This window comes from Primulina huaijiensis, chromosome 4 (genome assembly GCF_012295235.1).
Source record: "Primulina huaijiensis isolate GDHJ02 chromosome 4, ASM1229523v2, whole genome shotgun sequence".
In the NCBI taxonomy this organism is placed as follows: Eukaryota; Viridiplantae; Streptophyta; class Magnoliopsida; order Lamiales; family Gesneriaceae; genus Primulina; species Primulina huaijiensis.
The window spans coordinates 3,692,936-3,716,127 of record NC_133309.1 but is presented as its reverse complement, the minus strand read 5'-3'; the positions used below and the strand labels follow the sequence as shown (position 1 = coordinate 3,716,127).

General features: G+C 38.2%; 1 protein-coding gene across 1 annotated transcript; it reads left to right on the top strand.

The window, feature by feature from the left end:
- Window positions 1-1,657: 1,657 nt before the first annotated feature.
- Window positions 1,658-9,718, top strand: LOC140975259 (protein CYPRO4). Its single transcript, XM_073438870.1, has 2 exons — window positions 1,658-3,405; window positions 9,336-9,718. The coding sequence occupies exons 1-2, from the start codon at window positions 1,756-1,758 to the stop codon at window positions 9,624-9,626; spliced, it is 1,941 nt and encodes a 646-aa protein (XP_073294971.1). The 5' UTR covers window positions 1,658-1,755; the 3' UTR covers window positions 9,627-9,718.
- The last annotated feature ends 13,474 nt before the right edge of the window (window positions 9,719-23,192 follow it).

Genomic DNA, 23,192 nt, shown 5'->3' with positions numbered 1-23,192 from the left:
CGTTGGGATCGGAAGAGGTGGAGACAGAGACGACGGTACCATGGGTGCAAAACCGACGAGGACAAAGACGAGAGGAGAGGAGTGAGAGACGAGTTAAATTCGTTGGAAAATCTCAAAGAATAAAGTAAGTGTGATGAGAAGTTTGAGTTATAATAGAAACAGTTCTCTAAAACTTCACCAAATTAAGAAACAGTTTTTTAAGAGGATACTTATAATAAGAGTAAAATAATAGATTTATTAGCCTTTTCTTTTCAAAGTTGAAGGATGCAAAGACGAGGATAATGTGTTTTTCGTCGTCATATCAAGGAGAGCTCTCAATAAATAGAACACACTTTCCTCATTTCTGAATGATCTCATTACAAAGTTTTTTTTGTGTGATTCATCTCAATACATTCAAATTGTTTAAGATTTTTATTTCTATAATACTTTGTGAGGTGCATACATGTTAATATTTAGAATAATATTCTCTTTGTAAAATAAAAATGTCGTGACCAACAAAATATCATAGTACGCATATATTGTTTTATGATAATAAATTTTAAGGGTTTTATTACATAAATTTTTGTGTTCATTATATCTTTAAGGGTTTTATTACATAAATTTTTGTGTTCATTATATCTTTATNATATCGAAAATTAACGAGATAAGTTATTTCTGATCGGTTAGAAATTATATTTATAACAAAATTTAAAAAAAAACTTCAATAGTGATGATATTGTAATTTCAAAATGCTTGAAAGTATAAAGTTTCATGCACAATTAAGCAGTGTTTGGTTCGCAGGATAAAGAATAGATTGATTAGTTATCTCTCATTATCATTTGTTTGATACAAAGTTTGTGCATTCTGAAATATCTCATTGGCCCTCATATGGCCCGCACTGTACATACATTTAGTGGGATACTTAATCACACTAGGGTCGTATGATTATGTACTCATCCCAATAATAATGATGTTTTGTTCCTATTATACCTTCATATTATGTAAGAGAAATTAATTATAATGGGAAAATGGATTTTTTAAAATATTAAAAAATGTTCTAAAATATATTAGAAAATAGATATTTATTTAAAAATCCACATAAAATATTTAACGGATTCTAATTAGATTTGGTAACGGATTAAGTAGCTTGCAAACGTTTACCCAGATCTTGAAATTGGAAGCGTGTTGTTCTTTGTCTTTGGTTGAATGGTTGAGTACCTATCAATACACGGAAATAGCAGTTTGTTCTAATACGTTGTATTATTGTTTGTTATCACCAAAACTAAGAGATCTAATATAATATATAAGAATAATAATAAATATAGTAATATTAAAATGTAAACATATTAATAAAAATAATGGATAATAAGAGTTAAATTAATAATAACACATATAATTATATTAATTATAAAAATAGAAAGAAATAATAGGAATTAATTTATTGATTAAATTAATAATATCATTAATTATAATGAGAAAATAAATGTATAATAAAAAATAAATTTTACAAATTAATAAAAAAATTGAATTTTTAATATTAATATCAGTATCAGTATTCGATATTAGTAATATTTTTTAAAATTACCTATTTATTTATTTCTTATTATTTCTATAAATATAATGTATTACTCCATCATTGTCTGTTCAATAATTGTGTACTTATTTTGAAATGCACAAAAGCTCTAATAAATAAAGATAGATTTCAAATGCTTGATTTTCAAACTTTTCAACTCCCGCTCCTCTGTCCCTTCATTTGCACCTCCGAACGCCGCCGTAATGGGAGCAGGCCACAGCCGAGAAGATCTTGATCTCTCCGACTGCGAATCCGAATCAGAATTCCTTGAAACCGCCACTCATGAATCTGAATCGGAAGACACCTACGGAACCCCATCGTCGTACCTCTCGGACAAGAAACGCGACCCCAAATCGCCGTCTTCTTTGGAAGATGTTGAGTCCAGGCTCAAAGCACTCAAGCTCAAGTACAATAACGTCAACAACGACCTGAGTCCCAAGAATGCGGTGAAGCTGTACCTCCACATCGGTGGGAACACCTCCAAATCCAAATGGGTTGTGTCGGAAAAGCTCGCTTCTTACTCGTTTTGCAAGACTAATGCTGACGGAGACGATGATGATGGAGATGAAGAAGGATCTGAGCAGAATGACTTCTGGGTTTTGAGAATTGGGTCGAAGGTGAGAGCTAAGGTTGATGAGAATTTGCAGCTGAAGGCGTCTAAGGAGCAGAAGCGTGTGGATTTTGTGGCCAATGGGGTTTGGGCAACTAAATTTTTTACCACGGAAGAGTATGATGATTTTACTAAGAGGTATCAGGAATGTATGTTCGAGAATACTTATGGGTATGAAGCTAATAATGAGAATAAGCTAAAGGTTTATGGGAAGGACTTTATGGGGTGGGCGAACCCCGAGATTGCGGACGATTCTATGTGGCAAGATGCGGAAGAGAATTCCGCAGTGACTCCTCTGGTGAAAACAAATGTAAGAGGGCATGATTTGACAGAGGAGTTTGAGGAGGGTGCGGTCACTGGTAGTGCAATTCAGAGCTTGACATTGGGTGCTTTAGACAACAGTTTCTTGGTTGGTGACTCTGGGATTCAGGTCGTGAGAAATTATCATCATGGGATTCAGGGGAAGGGGATTTATGTGAATTTCAATGAAGGAAGGTTGAGTAGGACGAATGGGGGTAGCAGCACGAATTACATGACTCCGAGGAAGACTTTGCTGATGAAGGCTGAGACTAATATGCTTCTCATGAGTCCAGTGATGGATGGGAAACCACATTCCACGGGGTTGCATCAGCTTGACATTGAAACCGGGAGGATTGTGAGTGAGTGGAGGTTTGAGAAGGATGGGACTGATATTACTATGAGGGATATAACGAATGATAGTAAAGGAGCTCAAATGGATCCATCAGGAGCAACCTTCTTGGGTCTGGATGATAATAGGTTGTGTCGATGGGATATGCGTGATCGCAAAGGTATCGTTCAGGATATTGTGAATGAGAGCACCCCTGTATTGAATTGGACTCAGGGGCATCAGTTTGCAAGAGGGACTAATTTTCAGTGCTTCGCAACCACCGGTGATGGATCAATTGTGGTCGGGTCAATTGATGGCAAGATTAGACTGTATTCGACAAGTTCTATGAGGCAGGCCAAAACTGCATTTCCAGGACTTGGTTCTCCCATTACTCATGTGGATGTTACCTATGATGGGAAATGGATCTTGGGAACCACTGATACTTACTTGATTCTCATATGTAGTCTGTTTTCGGACAAGGATGGGAAGGTAAAAACTGGATTCGCTGGTCGCATGGGGAATAAAATCTCGGCACCGAGATTGTTGAAGTTAAATCCTCTGGATTCACACATGGCAGGGGCAAACAACAAGTTTCGCAACGCACAGTTCTCGTGGGTATGTGAGCATTTGAATTTTCACAATTCATTTATTGTTGGTGAAATTTATCGTTCATATGTAGTCTTGTTTGCATCTTTTCTTACAGCTTTGATTTCATTCTTGTATAGCATTGACTTAGTAGTATTCTACTTGTCTTATTAACTCACAAGTTTTTTATTCTCGATGGATTAAAAGAGCTGGTTAGTATTAATAACTATTAGCAAATGAATCTACACGAACGAAAGATAATCTCCACAAAACTCAAACTAATATATTGGGGAAAAGTTCACAGAAGAATACAACGAAATGTCCTATTTATAGTAAATGGAGAAGTAAAGGAAGAAAACGTATTTCCCTAACACAAAATCGTGTAACAACTATTCTAATACTCCACCTCAAGATGGTGAATGAATATTGTGAATAGCCATCTTGGACAAGAGCTCTCGAAACCGTGTGGGAAGAAGAGACTTTGTAAACAAATCAGCAAGTTGCAGACTTGAGGCCACATATAACACTTTGATGATCCCAGCTTGTAACTTTTCCCGCACCACATGGCAATCTATCTCGATGTGTTTAGTACGCTCATGAAACACAGGATTGGAAGCGATATGCAGGGCTGCCTGATTATCACAAAACAAAGGTACTGGAGTATCACAGCATACTTGAAAATCATTGAGCAATGAAAGCAACCAGACCACCTCGCATGTTGCATTTGCCATTGATCGATACTCAGCTTCGGAAGATGACCTGGAAACAGTATGCTGTTTCTTTGATTTCCAAGATATCAATGACTCTCCTAGAAGAACACAAAAACCAGAAATTGAGCGTCTTGTATCGGGGCAGGCTGCCCAGTCAGAATCAGAAAACAAACTCAGCTTGAGGTTGGATGATGAGCTGTAGAACAAGCCCTGACCTACTGTCCCTTTAACATATTTCAGCACCGAATATATAGCTTGTAAATGTGTGTCTCTTGGCTTTGAGACAAATTGACATAGCTTGTTGACTGAGTATGCTAAGTCAGGACGTGTGACAGTAAGGTAAAGAAGTCTACCAACAAGACGTCTATATACAGAAGGATCAGGGAGCAATTCACCCTCTTCTTCACTGAGCTTCAAGCCTACATCTAAAGGCGTAGTACGTGGCTTACACCCAGTAAGTCCTGTATCAGAAAGTAATTGGAGAGCATAGTGCCGTTGACATATAGAAATGCCTTGTGAGGAACGTGCCACTTCAATTCCAAGAAAGTATTTGAGGTCACCCAAGTCTTTTAGCTTGAATTGATTGTCCAGAAATGTCTTTAAATCAGTGCCTTCTTCCTCATTGTTCGTGGCAATGACTATATCGTCCACATATTCCACTAAGGCCAGAAACACATCTCCACGATTGCGAATAAACAATGACTTATCTGCATGAGATTGAACAAAACCAATACGAAGTAGTGTGGAAGAGAACTTGGCAAACCATTGTCTAGAGGCTTGCTTCAAACCATACAAGGACTTGTGCAATTTGCAAACCGCATTCGAAGGTAAAGACTCCCCCTGTCGTTGATATCCCGGAGGCAACGACATATACACCTCTTCAGATAAGTCACCGTGCAAGAATGCATTATTTACATCTAGCTGTGTTAAAAACCAGCCATGAATAGAAGCCAAGGCCAACAAAGTTCTCACGGTCACCAACTTTGCGACAGGTGAGAATGTCTCAAGATAATCAATACCCTCTTGTTGTGTGTAGCCCTTAGCTACGAGCCTTGCCTTATAGCGTTCCAAACGGCCATCAGCAAAGAATTTTTCTTTATACACCCACCTACAGCCTACAACACGCTTGTTAGGTGGCAAAGACACTATGGACCAAGTCCCATTACGTTCCAAAGCTCGCAATTCCTCAGACATGGCTTGTCTCCATTCAGGTTGAACAACGGCCTGAGAGAAAGTGTTTGGTTCGACAACAGACGATATAGTATGTACGAAAAGTTTGTGAGCTGGGGACCAACGATGATCACCAAAAGTAGAAGACATCGGGTGAGCAGTACAAATAAAGGAAGAAAATCAGTAGTATAACAATGAAAATCATGCAAATGACTTGGTGGTTTGATTATTCGGATGGAACGATTTGAATGTACCGGGTCATGTTGAGTAGGGACATGAGAAGATTCAAATTGTGTTGGTAAGACATTATCAAAGAAAGAATCTAAATGTGAAAGAGGGAATTCACTTTGAAAGGGAAAGGTTGTCTCATGAAAAATCACATCACGAGAAATGTATACTTCATTTGTATCAAGATTAAGGAGTTTGTATGCCTTAAAACCCAATGGATAACCCAAAAACACAGACTTAATGGCCCGGGGTGAAAACTTAGTTCGGTGACTCATGAGGGTGGAACCATAGCACAAGCACCCAAAGACTTTCAAGTGAGAATAAGAAGGTGGTTTGCAATGCAATAGTTCGAATGGAGTCTTATGCGAAAGTCGAGGGGAAGGAATTCGATTGATCAAATACACAGCAGTTTGAACACAATCACTCCAATAAACTAAAGGAATACATGACTGAAAGAACAAAGCTCGAGCCACATTGAGTATATGTTGATGTTTTCTTTCCACAACTGAATTCTGTTGTGGTCGCTCAACACATGAATGCTGAGAAATAATGCCTTCGCTACGCAAGAAATTAGAAAAATCTAGCTCAAGAGCATTGTCTGTCCGAACAGCCTTAATTTTACGTTCAAATTGGGTGCAAATCATTTTGAAGAAAATGGGAAATATGTTAGAGACATCGGACTTAGCTTTGAGGAAATAAACCCAAGTGAATCGTGAATGATCATCCACAATAGTGAGAAAGTACCTATAACCTTCAACACTTAAAGTAGAAAATGGACCCCAAATATCAAGATGCACTAAATCAAACAAATTGTCACTAACTGAATTGTTTGAGATAAAAGATAGACGTTTCTGCTTAGACAATGGACAAACATGACAATCAAACTCTTTTTTCTGGACATAAGGACCCAAGAGCTAAATCTTTGCCTATGACAGATAATCTGGAAGAAGATGGATGACCTATTCTAAAGTGCCAAAGTTTACATTGGGTTAAGGAAGCGTTACAAACAGTAGATAATGATGGAGAAACTTGTGATACCAGGCTGGAGTTGGTTAACACATAGAGATTGCCAACTCGTCTACCCATCCCAATCATCTTGTTCTCGTTGAGTGCCTGAATTTGACAAGAATCAGAAGAAAAGGAAACTGAGCAAGGAAGATTAGTTGTGAGTGAACTAACTGACAACAAATTGAAGTGAAATTGAGGCACAAATAAAACACTCTCCAGAACAAGATCACATGACAAACGAACAGAACCAATGTGTGTGGCTGGTGTAGTGGAATTATTTGGCAATGTGATAGTGGAAGCAAGGGACGTATATGAAGAGAATAGTGATAGAGAACAACAAATATGGTGTGTTGCTCCAGTATCCAACACCCAATCACAATTCAGGATTGAAGTAAAAGCGAAAGACAAGGGATTTATACCACTGAAACAGGAAACAGAAGGCTCAGGCTGTTGTCAGCTGAATTAGGGCCATATCCAAGTTGGAGTTGGGAACTAAGGAAGGCAATGAGCTGCTTGCAATGTTCAGGACTAAGTGAATCACTCAAACCATTTGAGCCTTTATCACTGGAATAACAGACTGGAACAAATACAATATCAGCAGAAGCAGAAGTAGAGGCTTGAACTTGATTAGCTCGGTTGCGGTCTTTACTTTGCTTTTGCTTGTATTTAGGATGACTAGGTGGATACCCACAGAGTTGATAGCACTTGTTAGCTGTGTGCCCTGGATAGTGACAGTAGGAGCAAATCATTTGTTTATCATTTTTATTGTTTTTACCATGTGAAGATCCTTTAACAAAGGCTGCAGCAACAGATTGGTGCATAGAGGACTGTGGATTAGCAGAACCTGAACCACTATAAGCTCCTTTGTGTATTGATCGCTGTCTTTCCTCCTGTACTACAAGTGAAAAAATCTTAGACATGACTGGAAGTGGATCCATCATTAAAATCTGAGCTCGTATTTGAGCATAAGAATCATTTAATCCCATCAGAAATTGTAAAACACAATCCTGATTTTGATAGTTCATCCACTCTTTCATCGAGCTACAAGTACATACTGAAATCGGCTGGAAATCCCTCAATTCGTCCTAAAGAGTCCTCATACGAATATAATACCCACTGATATCCATTGATCCTTGTTGCAAACCATTCAAGAGTTTCTTAATCTGAAATATACGTGGAGCATTACTTTGATGAAAGCGATCACGTAAATCAATCCAAACTTCATGCGCAGTATCAATGTACATCAAGCTGTCCGCAATTTCACGAGACACCGAATTAAGGATCCAGGAGATAACCATACTATTACAGCGGATCCAAGCATCATACAACAAATCCTCAATTGGAGGACGCACAGAGGTGCCATCGACGAAACTCAATTTGTTTTTCGCCGTCGATGCCATAGTCATCGCACGACTCCAGGTGTTGTAATTGTTACCTGAGAGAGGGTGAGACACCAGAACAAGACCAGGATGATCACCATTCTGCAAGTAGAAGAGGCTGCCAGAATCTTTGAATGCGATTCTTTGGCCCTGGCCCTGATTAGTGGTGGAACCTTGAACATTTGAGTTTGGAGCACCTCTCGTCATGGAAGATAAGCAGAATTACTGCGAATTAAAGCTCTGATACCATATTAGCAAATGAATCTACACGAACGAAAGATAATCTCCACAAAACTCAAAATAATATATTGGGGAAAAGTTCACAGAAGAATACAACGAAATGTCATTTTTATATTAAATGGAAAAGTAAAGGAAGAAAACGTATTTCCCTAACACAAAATCGTGTAACTATTCTAATAATTTCAAAATCATTCATATCATGATCTTGTTCATCTTCATCATAATAAATATTGTTATCATGATTATCATCACTGTTATCATTACTGTGAATACCATTGTTATTATTCTGAATATCATGACAACGGTCGTCCTTGCTGTTATTGTTGTTATCAGCATCATTGTTATTATTTTCTGGGTATTGACTACAGTTGATAGAAATACTTTATGATGAAACTGGAATTTTAGATATTAAAATATTTTGGGAAGAGATTTATGGTGTTTAATACTGTCTTATATCTGAAAGCTCATGGTTTGATTCTGTTTGAGAAGTGCTGAATATATAAACCCACTAAACCATACCATTTTCTTGCTTAGATATCAATCAAATTCTGGAAATCTCATCCTGAGACTTTCAAGTGATATTTTAGCCAAGAAGAAGAGAGAAAGATGGATTTTTTTTTTGTGTCATATTTGATATCGTGATCGCTACTCTTTGTTATGTGCATGTGCTTTACAGCCCATGGTGTCATTGACCTATTCAAGAAGTCAAGGGTCGTATAATGATTGTGGCCTTTATCGAATAATTAACCGGTAACCCTTGATGCATGAACAGAGTCAGAGGGTGACTGGCTCATCCATACTCTCTTGGCTGGAATAGGTATAAAGTATTGGTGAGTAAGGACTAAGGAATCTGACATTGGTGGTCTTAGTAACTTCATGAATGGAATGAAGGGCTTCTTTCACAAATAAGGAATTTCTGTTAATCCCTTTTCTGTCTGCAGAGTTATGGTAATGTCACCACTATGTTGAAACAGTAGGAATATCTCAATTAATTTCCCTACTATCGATCATTTTTGAGGAAGAATATCTTGTTTCGAATTAATGGCTGCATTCTGGTCTCACTAGTGGTAGACATCTATACATTTTACATTTTCTGCACGTTCAGTTCTTGAAAAATGATGACATTTCATCTTGCCCTACATATATGGTTCGAGTTTCCATATGTTTTGTTGCAGCCTTCATATTTAACTGATAGTTTAACCAAGGAACACGCTGATTCACTTAGGTAACTGAAAACGGGAAGCAGGAACGCCACCTGGTTACAACTGTCGGAAAGTTTAGTGTGATATGGAATTTCCAACAGGTGAAGGATGGATCCCACAAATGCTATCAGAATCAGGTCGGTTTGAAGAGCTGCTACTGCTACAAAGTAGTTCCGAAAGACGAGTCTATAGTTGATAGTCGTTTCATGCATGAGAAGTTTGCGGTTAGCGACTCACCTGAAGCACCACTTGTGGTGGCAACTCCAATGAAAGTTAGCTCCTTCAGCATATCAAGCAGTAGATTGCACATGTGAACACACCTTTGCTCACACCTCATGCTCCTTATATAATTGTACAACATTCTGTAATCGCTTGTTCTTTGCTTATTTTGATTGTTGTGTTTCTACTCCATAAGTGATCATGCCGATCTGCTAAATGGGGTTTGACTGCTGCCAGTTATCTTACTGTTGTAATATTTGATACAATGTCAGCTATTGCAATTAGTAGTGTAGGCCTAGGGATGACGAACGGTGCGAGGGCGAGTTTTCCATCCCCATCCTCACCCTCGTAGGGATCAAATCTCCATCCTCGTTTCAAAATATTAATGCGAAAGCGGGGGCAGGAAGGGGCGAAGGTTATTATTATTAATTATAATATTAATATCAATCAATAATAATGTTATTATTATTATTTTCAAAAAAAAATTATATTATTATATTATTACGATTTTTCTTATGTTATCTTTGTTGATTGTATTATCTGTACTGAATGATGCACCTCTACCAGCATACTTTCCTCTTGGTCTATTACTATTATAAATCAATTAAGAGCCAATTAAATAGTGTTTGTTTTTTGTTTATAATTTGTCATAAGAATTTTCTATATGGCCTGTATTACGTAAATTTAATTTGTTAAAAAAAAAAATTGAAATAACTTTGATACTTCTTCAAATTTAAGTAACAATCGGATATTTTGTTGAAGTTTTTTTTTTAATTTGAAATCTATTTAATGAACAAATTATAGCATTAAGGACAACAATTCATACCGATAATATAATAGTAAAAAGACATGAATTTTTTTTCCATGTCGTTATTAATCAATGTACATTAGATAAACATCCGGAATAATGCAGTAGTCTACAAACCAAGTTAGCCAAGTAAAAAACGAGCAAGACATATGCGACATGCTTGTCCTAGAAAGTAGAAATCAAATTCTTGACCACTTGTCAAACGCTCATCTAATCTACATGCTCAAATGCTCCTTGAGATAGTAAGCACACATGATTGACATTGTATGTGGAGGGTAACGAGTATACGAGATAACACAATATAGACACAACACAAAATTAGATTTTACTCTTAAGTCTAAACATCAAATTTTAAAAGAAATATTTCGATCCCAAAAATAGTATACATGTAATCAAATGTCATATTACTAATTAAAAAATTTGTATTTCAATGTTAATTTTTTAAATACAAATGTTACAATTTATTCTTGATATAAGATAAATAAAAAAAATATAATGAAACAATATATTTGTTTCAAATCCTCTCAAGTGATTCAACAAATAACATTGTTTAGCCTTATAATAAAGTTTTAAAACTTGTACACCACAAATAATTACAAGTTTAGACAATTAAACAACATGTTGGAAACTTAATTTCGGTAGTTTGACAAATTGAGCATAAATTATTAAACAAACCGATCAAGAAGACTGAAAGGAACTGATATAATATACGCAAACTATTCGTTGCCTAACTGAATATTAGTGCGCAGAAATCAACAGCAACTGAACTAAGCTAACTGAATATTATAGACGACTGAATGATCAGTTGGGAACTGATCAGTGACACTATAATCAGTTGAGAGCAGTCAGCTTATCCTATCGGCTTTGTCAAAACTAATAAAACAGTTTTACACATCATCAATTGAGGAATGTAGCTATCAATCGACAAATTGTACAAGAGCATACTGTAACTTATAGTGGGAATGTCGCATTTCAGCAATGCAACAGTGTACTACTGTCAGAAGAATGTTGATGTGGCAAACAACGGATATAAAGTTTTAAATCACATTCATTGTTACCGTCGGAAGCAAAAGACTTTAAATAGCCCAGAAGAGCAGCAGAGAAAAACGATACGAAACGAAACAGACACATAATCAACCAAGCTGTTATTCTGCTGAAATCTCTTCACAAGCTTTCTGTTCATATTCAGAAGATTTCAAAGCTCACACTTAGCATATACATTCATAGCATTAAGGCTATAATTTGAGCTTACTAGCACAAACACTTACTGTTGTATTATTAATCTTATAGAGATCTGTTGTGCTAAGTAGTTTCAATTCAGTCGAGTACTGTAAACTGTATCGAAACTAAGATTTTCAGTTTTGCATTGTTAAGTCCAAAACTGAAGTGGGTCTATACAATTCTTTGTATTTGATCAAAGTCTTTTAGTGAATATCCTATCTCACAGATAGGAGGGGTGGCGTAGGAGTGATTGAAATCTCCGAACATCCATAAGTCTTGTGCCTCTTAATTTCAGTTTTATTATATCTGTCAGTCAGTTTATTTCCGCACTTTCATTAGTTAACTGATCGACATTGACAAACAAGATTCCCGAGTTCAGTTTATCACTAAAACGACTCATTATTCGAAAAGAGTATAAAATTGTCAAGTGTTTATTAAAACACACCCACCCCCCCAAAAAAAGACACTTATTCACTTCTCAACCGATCCTATTACAGCAAAACAAACACAAACCAATAATGCAAGCCAAATTTGAACAAGTTTTATTATATTCATATCATACACACAAACATTAATTTAAAGATAGATGACAACTATTGAAATTGAAACATAATATTGATTGAAATTATATTTTTGTCAAGTAGATAAATAATAGCTATATTATTTAAGCAGATAAATAATACATTTTTAAAAAAAACATAATGTGCTTCAATCAAATCTTCTAATACTTTATCTTAATCACAACAAACTATTTAATGACATCTTTATGTCATTAAGTCGATGAGTCTCACGATTAAATATCCATAAATACATCTCACAATAAACTCACTTTAAAAAAATAAATAATACTCAACAATTTCACATAAAAAATGAAAAATAATAAACCCAACAATCTAAATCCATTCAGAAGTAGGGGCAAAATCACCTCAAAGTATGTTGTGTGTATTGAAGTTCTTGTGTAGAACCCGTAAATTAGACTACGTATGAGCCATGCATAATTCTAGTATTTAAATTAAAATGATTTTATTGCATGAGTATTTAAATTCTTTTCTTTAAATTTAATTGTTTTATTGCAGTAGTTTAATTACTATCTTTTCAGTTAATTAAGTGAGGCCGGACTGGAGTTGGAGAACTGAGATAAAATCTAATATTTAGAAAACATTCCTAGAATTTATTTAGGATAAATAATAAGTTAATTTAATATAAAAGAATGTTTAAGGAATTATTTGAGTAATTTAAATATTTAGCGATGCATGCAAGATAATATTACTCCATAATTAATTTCTTAAGTCACTAAAATATTTAATGGGTAAATAAAACTCTAAAGATTTAAAATACAATATTTAAGAAATATTTCCCCTCCACTTTTATTAGCAATTTTCGGCCATCTCAATTTTTAAAAGATTTAGTTTTGATTTACAACTCAACTTTGATTCCTTTCCATATCTATTTCATGGTAGATAATCCCTTCAATTTTATCTTCACTAGTTAATGATTTAAACAATATTCTTACCTATTTTTTTGATAGCAAAATCGGCCATCTCCATTAGGAGATTTAAAATATTGTCAACTCACTATTTTATATCCTTCCTTGATCCTTTTCTTGACATAATAGTTCCTCACTTTTTTATCTACTAAAATTATTAATTAAGCAATATCCTCCCTTATTTTTCAAGCTAAAATCGGCCCTCACCCTAGAATATCAACCTCTTATCTCTTGAAATCAAATCATATCAATATTATTTACTTATCTCACAAACTTGAAAGATAGAAAGAGTATTCTTTCCATTTATCTTGCAACCTTCCCATTTATCTCCCTAACCTTCTCTCCCCACCCTCATTCACGAAATTCAGAGTAAAATTCAGTAGGAGAAAACGTGAGAAAGCTAGGGAAAACAAGAGAGAAAGTGAGAAAAGAAGAACACTCCGTCTCCTCCGCGCCTCGTCGTCGTTTCATTTGTTTTCGTTCAAAACAAATCAAGGCATGTTTATATTTTTCCTTGCTCTTCAATCAAGTCATATACATGTTTTTAAACAATATTTGTTCATGATTTTTTTGAGCAAAACCGAAATATTACAGCAACTACACAACAAAAGTCTGCACAGATTTTTCTACTTCCCTTCATGCTTTATGGTTCTTGTTGTTTTTGTGGTTGCAGGGTTGGCTCGATTTCCAGGGGCTCAAGGCAGCTTTTAGACATGATATAGGGTGTGTTAGGAAGGGATTTGTCCATTGGTCTCAGCCCTTTCCCCCCTTGCATCGCGTTTTGGACAGCTACTCCCCAGCATGTCTAAGACGTGACCAAGTCGGCCTTTTGAGGCTTGGTCCATGGTTCCATCGGTTTTCAAAACAAAACAAGACAAGCACCCCTTCGATTTTTCTTTTCCTGCATGTGTAGTTTCGAGTTTAGAGGTTGGTGTGGATCTTGGTTGGCTTTTTTAGCCCTTAACCATGGTCAAACCATTCTCTAGGATGTTGGTAAGAGGCTCTGGTCGGTGGTTCAAGCCCCAATGGTCATTAGCCTCACAAACGACGCAAAGGAAACGCAAGCATGCTGCTGTAATTTTTGACAGCATGTGTGCTGCGGTTCAGAGATGAATTTCGGGTTCTTGGTCGTCTTTTAGCCTATGGACTTGGACTGGACAGTACCTCATCAAGTTAGGAAGGCTGTGTTTTTGGCCGTTTGTAATTCGGATCAGTTTAGAGGTCATACGAGAATTTACGGTGCAATGTGCCAAAATGACTCTCGAAAGAGCGTTTCATGTTTTTGGCCTCCATTCACTAAATTTCGAGTACTGTAAATTTAGGAGCATTATTTCATCATTTTAGGTGTATTTTAATCATGACTAAATGATGGTTCGGTGTTGGTTCGGGTTGGTACGGAGTCACGATTAAATACGAAGTTATTGGGCGTAATTGTCTCATTTTTTTTGGATTCAATTACAAAGTTTGGTCAAGATAAATCATTTGCATATTTTTTATGATAGATTTAAGTCGCAGCGAGCCTGGGAGCGATCCAACCCATTCGGTAAAATATATACAGGATATTTAATTACGTTATTTAATTATAATACGTGCATAAAAATAGAAAAGATTCATTTTTGAGATTTATGCGATATTGCTTGTGGCCACTTCACTGTCATGGTATTATTACTTCACCCGATGGTCATTTATCGGTTTGGTTCAGTTTATCCCGGTGGTCACTTACCGGTCCCACCCAGTATACTGTATCATTAGTCTGATTAGACGATTATTATTACACCCGGTCGTCAGTTACCGGTTCAGTTCAGTTCAGTGCAGTTCATGGGGCCACCTGCGTAGAATTATAATCTCAGCAAAATTATGACATGCTATTTTATTACAGAGCTCTATTGAGCAAATAGCTCACTTATGATTTCCAGTTCAGTTATGCACGTATTTATAATTATCTATGATAAGATATTTACAGTTCAGTTATGCAAGTACTATAATTCCTCATGACATGATATTTTCACTTCGCATGCAATTTTATTATTATCTATTTACTTGTTATTTACGGTATATGCATGCTGAGTCTTTAGACTCACTAGACTTGATTGTTGTAGGTACTGATGATGTCGGGATCGAGGGCGGAGACCAGTGAGCCAGCTCGAGTCGGCAGTAGTGGGACCCGAGGACCTCATTTATCAGTTTATTTATTATTTTTGGGAGAACTCATTTTTATTACAATGAATTATTTTAAGCTGTCGTTTTGAAACATTATTTACTTCCGCTGCTATTTTGAATATTAAACTTTATTTATCAGTTTATCTTATGAATGAGGCATTTTAATTATTTAAAAAGAAAAATTTTAAAATTTTCCGCAAATTTTCAAACACGAATCCAGAGGCCATTACAGGTGGTATCAGAGCCTATGTTCTTGTAAAGGGTTGCACTACTACTGATCTCGAGAAGCTCACGAAGTCACGTCTTCGGTCTGTAAGTTTTACAATCATGCATTTTATTTAAAGCCGGAATTATTTTAACTGCATGTTCTCATGAAGTATTTTTACGTTCGGATTTTAATTGTTCAGTATTTATTTACATTTAAATAAATTATGGAATTATGCATGTTGGTTACTATGGGTTATATGTATGGATCAGTATGCCTCCTAGACGTCTTGTTGAGCGAGTGAGAGACGACGAGCCTCGTCTTGAGGACAGGGAGGATCAGAGGCAAAAGAGGCACGTACCTCCACCCCCTGATATGAACGCCCAGATGCTAGCTGGGATGACTCAGTTCTTCGCACAGTATGTGGGGAACAATGCTGTGGCGACCAGGCCGACAGGGCCTGAGGCTGTCTACGAGAGATTCATGAAGATGCGTCCGAAGGAGTTTTTAGGAACGACGGACCCCATGATTGCCGAGGGCTGGATCAAGTCCCTCGAGGTTATCTTCGAGTTTATGGAGCTTGGAGATGCAGACAGAGTTCGTTGTGCTACCTACTTATTAGGAGGAGATGCCCGCTTATGGTGAGAAGGAGCATCAGTAGCCCTGAACTTGGCTACACTGATTTGGGCGCGTTTCACGGAGGTATTCTACTCCAAATATTTTACTGAGGAAGTGCGCACCAGGTTGACCACGGAATTCAAGAGTCTGAGGCAAGGAGATTTGACTGTTACGGAGTTCATCCGTAAGTTTGAGAGGGGTTGTCATTTTGTGCCCCTGCTCGCGAATGATGCTCAAGCCAAGTTGATGCATTTCTTGGTAGGTCTACGGACGATCTTGTGCCGTGATGTTAGGGTATCTGACCCTACTACTTATGAGGTCGCTGTTTCCAGAGCTCTAGCCGCAGAGCAGGATCAGCGGGATATCGAGAGAGATCGTCAGGGCAAGCGCCCAGTCCAGGTACCGCACCGCCCTCCTCCTCAGCAGCATCAGCAGCAGAATAAGAGGCCTTTCCACGGCCCACCCAAGAACAGGGGCCAGCAGCAGCAGCAGCAGCGGGGACACGCAGTCCCTAAGCCTATGGAGCGTCTGATATGTCCTAAATGCTCACGCCGCCATCCTGGAGTATGTATGTATGGCTCTGGGAAGTGTTACAAGTGCGGTAGCCCAGACCACGTGCTACCGCAGTGCCCTCAGAGAAACCTGCCTACCCAAGGCAGGGTATTTGCTCTCCATGCAGCGTAGACGAACCCCGATACCATGCTTATGACAGGTACCTTTAAGCTTTAAATTTATATTTGGGATTTAATGTTTTGGGTTTGAGATTTTGAACCTAGAATTGCGATAGGGTTGCATACTCTACTTAGTATTATTTTTGGGAATTTAAGTTAGTAGAACTTTGGCCTATGCATGTCTATAAGCTTAGCTCTTGTGATTATTGGGTTCAGCATAGTGTTCTAACCTTTTAGGGAGAATTTTCATAGCTGGCTCAGCTACAAAAGCCTTGATAGATTCAGGGGCTACTCACTCGTTTATTTCAGAGGTCTTCGCTAATTTTCTCAAAGTTAAGACCATTGGGCTAGATGTAGCCTATTCAGTAGTACTGCCTTCGGGAGAGGAGATGACAGCTACCAATGTGATCCGAGACATAGATCTTGAGCTTCATGGCAACCTCGTTTATGCGGATCTGATCGTATTGCCGATGCCAAAGTTTGACATCATATTAGGCATGGATTGGATATTGCGGAATAGAGTGTTGATAGACTTCCAGCGGAGATCTGTTCTAGTCCGACCGCCTGGGATGACACAGTTCTTATTTGAGCCGGACATGTACTTTCTTTTACCTCGCATTATTCCTTATGTCCAGGCTAGGAAGCTCATGCATAGAGGGTGTCGAGCGTTTTTAGCGACTTTTGTATCCGTTCCTGAGGCACCCAGTCAGTCGGCCTCAGATGTCCCAATTGTCAGAGATTTTTTGGATGTTTTTCCGGAAGACGTCTCTGGTATGCCACCTGAGCGAGAGGTGGAGTTTTCCATTGAGCTTATGCCAGGTACGGTTCAGATCTCAAAAGCACCGTATCGACTAGCACCGACAGAGATGGCAGAGCTTAAGAAGCAGATTCAGGAACTTCTTAACAAGGAGTTCATTCGCCCAAGCTTTTCACCATGGGGCGCGCCAGTCTTGTTTGTGAAGAAGAAAGATGGCTCTATGAGACTTTGCATCGATTACCGGGAGTTGAACAGGGTTACAGTGAAGAATAAATACCCACTTCCGAGGATTGAAGATCTATTTGACCAGTTGCAGGGAGCTTCGGTATTCTCCAAGATTGATCTGCTTTCCGGTTATCACCAGTTGAGGGTGAAAGACGCTGATGTTTCCAAGACTGCCTTCAGGACTCGTTATGGCCACTACGAGTTCCTTGTGATGCCGTTCGGTTTGATAAATGCGCCAGCGATCTTCATGGATCTCATGAATCGCGTATTTCAGCCGTATCTTGATCAGTTTGCGATAGTATTCATAGATGACATTCTCGTCTACTCGAAGAATCAAGAGGATCACAGCAGACATCTGACCGCAGTGTTGCAGACCTTGCAGAAGCATAAGTTATTCGCAAAGTTCAGTAAATGAGACTTCTGGTTGGAGAAGGTGGCGTTCTTATGCCACATTGTTTCTAGCAGTGGTATTGAGGTAGACCCAGCGAAAGTTGCAGCAGTCAGAGACTGGGTTGTGCCGCAGAATGCATCTGAGATCCGCAGTTTTCTGGGCTTAGCAGGATATTATCAGAAGTTCATTCAGGGATTTTATTCCATCGCAGTTCCACTCACATCATTGACAAAGAAGAATGTGAAATTTGAGTGGAGCGACGAGTGTCAGAAGAGCTTCGATACTTTAAAGCAAGCTCTTATCTCAGCACCGATTTTGGCCATGTCGTCAGGGCCCGGTGAGTTTGTCTTGTATACCGATGCTTCAAAGCTCGGTTTAGGCACAATATTGATGCAGCATGGGAAGGTGATAGCATATGATTCTCGTCAGTTGAAGACTCATGAGAAGAATTACCCTACCCATGATCTAGAGTTGGCAGCCGTGGTATTTGCTTTGAAGATCTGGAGGCATTATTTGTACGGAGAGAAGTGCCAGATCTTTACCGACCACAAGAGCCTCAAGTACTTCTTTACGCAGAAAGAGCTGAATATGCGTCAGAGGCGATGGTTGGAGCTTGTGAAGGATTATGATTGTGACATTAGCTACCACCCGGGTAAAGCTAATGTAGTTGCGGATGCATTGAGCAAGAAAGTTGCAGTGATGGCTCATTTGACGATTCAGAGACCTCTTCAGTCTGAGATGCAGAGGTTTAATCTAGAGACTTATCCTCGAGGTAGAGTTCCCCGTCTATCTATCTTGACTATTCAGTCCTCTCTCCTAGACCGTATTCGCAGTGGTCAGTCAGCAGATGAGCAGTTGGCAAAGTGGAAGCAGAGAGATGAGGCCAAGGGTAGTGTCTTGTATTCAGTTAGTGATGGTATTGTGAGATACCGGGACAGGATATGGGTCCCTAGTAGTGATTCTATCCGAGCAGATATTCTATCAGAGGCCCATATATCGCCGTACTCTATTCATCCAAGGAGTACGAAGATGTACAAAGTCTGCAGTTATTTTACTGGTGGCCAGGAATGAAGAAGGATATCAGAAGTTTTGTATCCGAGTGTCTGACTTGCCAGTTAGTGAAGGCAGAGCATCAGAGACCAGCAGGTTTGCTCAAGCCTCTCCTTATTCCCGAGCGGAAGTGGGAGAATGTTACCATGGATTTTGTGACCGGGTTGCCGAAGTCAGTCAGAGGATCAAATGCTATCTGGGTGATTGTTGATCGTCTTACCAAATCAGCGCACTTCTTGCCTATCAAGACGACTTTCACCATGAGTCAGTATGCAGAGTTGTTAATCCGGGAGATAGTCCGACTTCATGGTATTCCTGTTTCTATCGTGTCTGACAGAGACCCCAGATTCACTTCCTCATTTTGGAAGAGTTTGCATTCGACTATGGGTACGAAGTTGTTGTTTGGCACAGCTTTCCACCCTCAGAAAGATGGGCAGTCAGAGCGAGTTATTCAGATTTTGGAAGATCTTCTCCGTGCTTGTGTTATTGATTTCTCCGGGAGTTGGGAGTCGAACTTGCCATTAGTGGAGTTCACCTATAACAACAGCTTTCAGTTGTCTATAGGAATGGCTCCGTATGAAGCACTGTATGGTCGCAAGTGCAGATCTCCTATTCATTGGGATGAAGTAGGAGAGAGAGCAGAGTTGGGTCCGGAGATTATTCAGCAGACTGTCGATGTAGTAGTCAAGATCCGTGATAGAATGAAGACTGCTCAGAGTCAACAGAAGAGTTATGCGGATCAGAGGAGGAGAGACCTGGAGTTCGCAGTCGGCGACCATGTTTTTGTGAAAGTAGCACCTATGAAAGGTGTCATGCGATTTGGGAAGAAAGGGAAGCTCAGTCCGAGATTCATTGGACCATTTGAGATCCTCGACAGGGTTGGGACGTTAGCTTATCGTGTTGCTCTTCCGCCGAATCTGGCCGGAGTACACAATGTGTTCCACGTCTCTATGATGAGGAAGTATATGGCAAATCCTTCGCATGTCTTGAATTTTGAACCGTTGCAGCTCACTCCGAACCTGTCTTATGAAGAGAGACCAGTGCAGATCTTAGACAGACAGGAGAAGAAGCATCGGAACAAGCTGTTTAAGCGAGTGAAAGTCAAATGGCTTAACCATTCAGAGGAGGAAGCTACGTGGGAGTCTGAGCTAGAGATGAGGAGTCGGAATCCCGAGTTATTTGGTGAGTTTTAATTTCGGGGACGAAATTTCTTTTAAGGGGGGAAGGTTGTAGAACCCGTAAATTAGACTACGTATAAGCCATGCATAATTCTAGTATTTAAATTAAAATGATTTTATTGCATGAGTATTTAAATTCTTTTCTTTAAATTTAATTGTTTTATTGCAGTAGTTTAATTACTACCTTTTCAGTTAATTAAGTGAGGTCGGACTGGAGATGGAGAATTGAGATAAAATCTAATATTTAGAAAACATTCCTAGAATTTATTTAGGATAAATAATAAGTCAATGTAATATAAAAGAATGTTTAAGGAATTATTTGAGTAATTTAAATATTTAGCCATGCAAGCAAGATAATATTACTCCATAATTAATTTCTTAAGTCACTAAAATATTTAATGGGTAAATAAAACTCTAAAGATTTAAAATACAATATTTAAGAAATATTTCCCCTCCATTTTTATTAGCAATTTTCGGCCATCTCAATTTTTAAAAGATTTAGTTTTGATTTACAACTCAACTTTGATTCCTTTTCATATCCATTTCATGGTAGATAATCCCTTCAATATTATTTTCACTAGTTAATGATTTAAACAATATTCTTACCCATTTTTTTGATAGCAAAATCGGCCATCTCCATTAGGAGATTTAAAAATATTGTCAACTCACTATTTTATATCCTTCCTTGATCCTTTTCTTGACATAATAGTTCCTCACCTTTTTATCTACTAAAATTATTAATTAAGCAATATCCTTCCTTATTTTGCAAGCTAAAATCGGCCCTCACTCTAGAATATCAACCTCTAATCTCTTGAAATCAAATCATATCAATATTATTTCCTTATCTCATAAACTTGAAAGATAGAAAGATTATTCTTTCCATTTATCTTGCAACCTTCCCATTTATCTCCCTAACCTTCTCTCCCCACCCTCATTCACGAAATTCAGAGTAAAATTCAGTAAGATAAAACGTGAGAAAGCTAGGGAAAACAAGAGAGAAAGTGAGAAAAGAAGCACACTCCGTCTCCTCCGCGCCGCGTCGTCGTTTCGTTTGTTTTTGTTCAAAACAAACAAAGGCATGTTTATATTTTTCCTTGCTCTTCAATCAAGTCATATACATGTTTTTAAACCATATTTGTTCATGATTTTTTTGAGCAAAACCGAAATATTACAGCAACTACACAACAAAAGTCTGCACAGATTTTTCTACTTCCCTTCATTCTTCATGGTTCTTGTTGTTTTTGTGGTTGCAGGGTTGGCTCGATTTCCAGGGGCTCAAGGCTGCTTTTAGACATGATATAGGGTGTGTTAGGAAGGGATTTGTCCATTAGTCTCAGCCCTTTCTCCCCTTGCATCGCGTTTTGGACAGCAACTCCCCAGCATGGCGTTTTGTGTCCCGATTTTCATGTTTAGTGCCTAAGGTGAAGATTCTGATCTTGGCTGCCCTAGGGGCTGTAGCCATGGTTAGAATCTCTTCTTGGCTTTTCTAAGACGTGACCAAGTTGGCCTTTTGAGGCTTGGTCCATGGTTCCATTGGTTTTCAAAACAAAACAAGACAAGCACCCCTTCGATTTTTCTTTTCCTGCATGTGTAGTTTCGAGTTTAGGGGTTGGTGTGGATCTTTGTTGGCTTTTTTAGCCCTTAGACATGGTTCAAACCATACCCTAGGATGTTGGTAAGAGGCTCTGGTCGGTGGTTCAAGCCCCAATGGCCATTAGCCTCACAAATGACAGCATGTGTGCTGCGGTTCAGAGATGAATTTCGGGTTCTTGGTCGGCTATTAGCCTATGGCCTTGGACTGAACAGTACCTCATCAAGTTAGGAAGGCTGTGTTTTTGGTCGTTCGTAATTCGGATCAGTTTAGAGGTCATACGAGAATTTACGGTGCAATGTGCCAAAATGACTCTCGAAAGAGCGTTTCATGTTTTTGGCCTCCATTCACTAAATTTCGAGTACTGTAAATTTAGGAGCATTATTTCATCATTTTAGGCGTATTTTAATCATGACTAAATGATGGTTCGGTGTTGGTACGGAGTCACGATTAAATACGAAGTTATTGGGCGTAATTGTCTCATTTTTTTTGGATTTAATTACAAAGTTTGGTCAAGATAAATCATTTGCATATTTTTCATGATAGATTTAAGTCGCAGCGAGCCTGGGAGCGATCCAACCCATTCGGTAAAATATATACAGGATATTTAATTACCTTATGTAATTATAATACGTGCATAAAAATAGAAAAGATTCATTTTTGAGATTTATGCGATATTGCTTGTGGCCACTTCACTGTCATGGTATTATTACTTCACCTGGTGGTCACTTACCGGTTCAGTTCAGTTTATCCCGGTGGTCACTTACCGGTCCCACCCAGTATACTGTGGCATTAGTCTGATCAGACGATTATTATTTCACCCGGTCGTCAGTTACCGGTTCAGTTCAGTTCAGTGCAGTTCATGGGGCCACCTGCGTAGAACATAATCTCAGCAAAATTATGACAGGCTATTTTATTACAGAGCTCTATTGAGAAAACAGTTCACTTATGATTTCCAGTTCAGTTATGCATGTATTTATAATTATCCATGATAAGATATTTACAGTTCAGTTATGCAAGAACTATAATTCCTCATGACATGATATTTTTACTTCGCATGCAATTTTATTATTATCTATTTACTTGTTATTTACGATATATGCATGCTGAGTCTTTAGACTCACCAGACTTGATTGTTGTAGGTACTGATGATGTCGGGATCGAGAGTGGGGACCAGTGAGCCAGCTCGAGTCGGCAGTAGTGGGACCCGAGGACCTCATTTATCAGTTTATTTATTATTTTTTCAAAAACTCATTTTTATTACAATGAATTATTTTAAGCTGTCGTTTTGAAACATTAT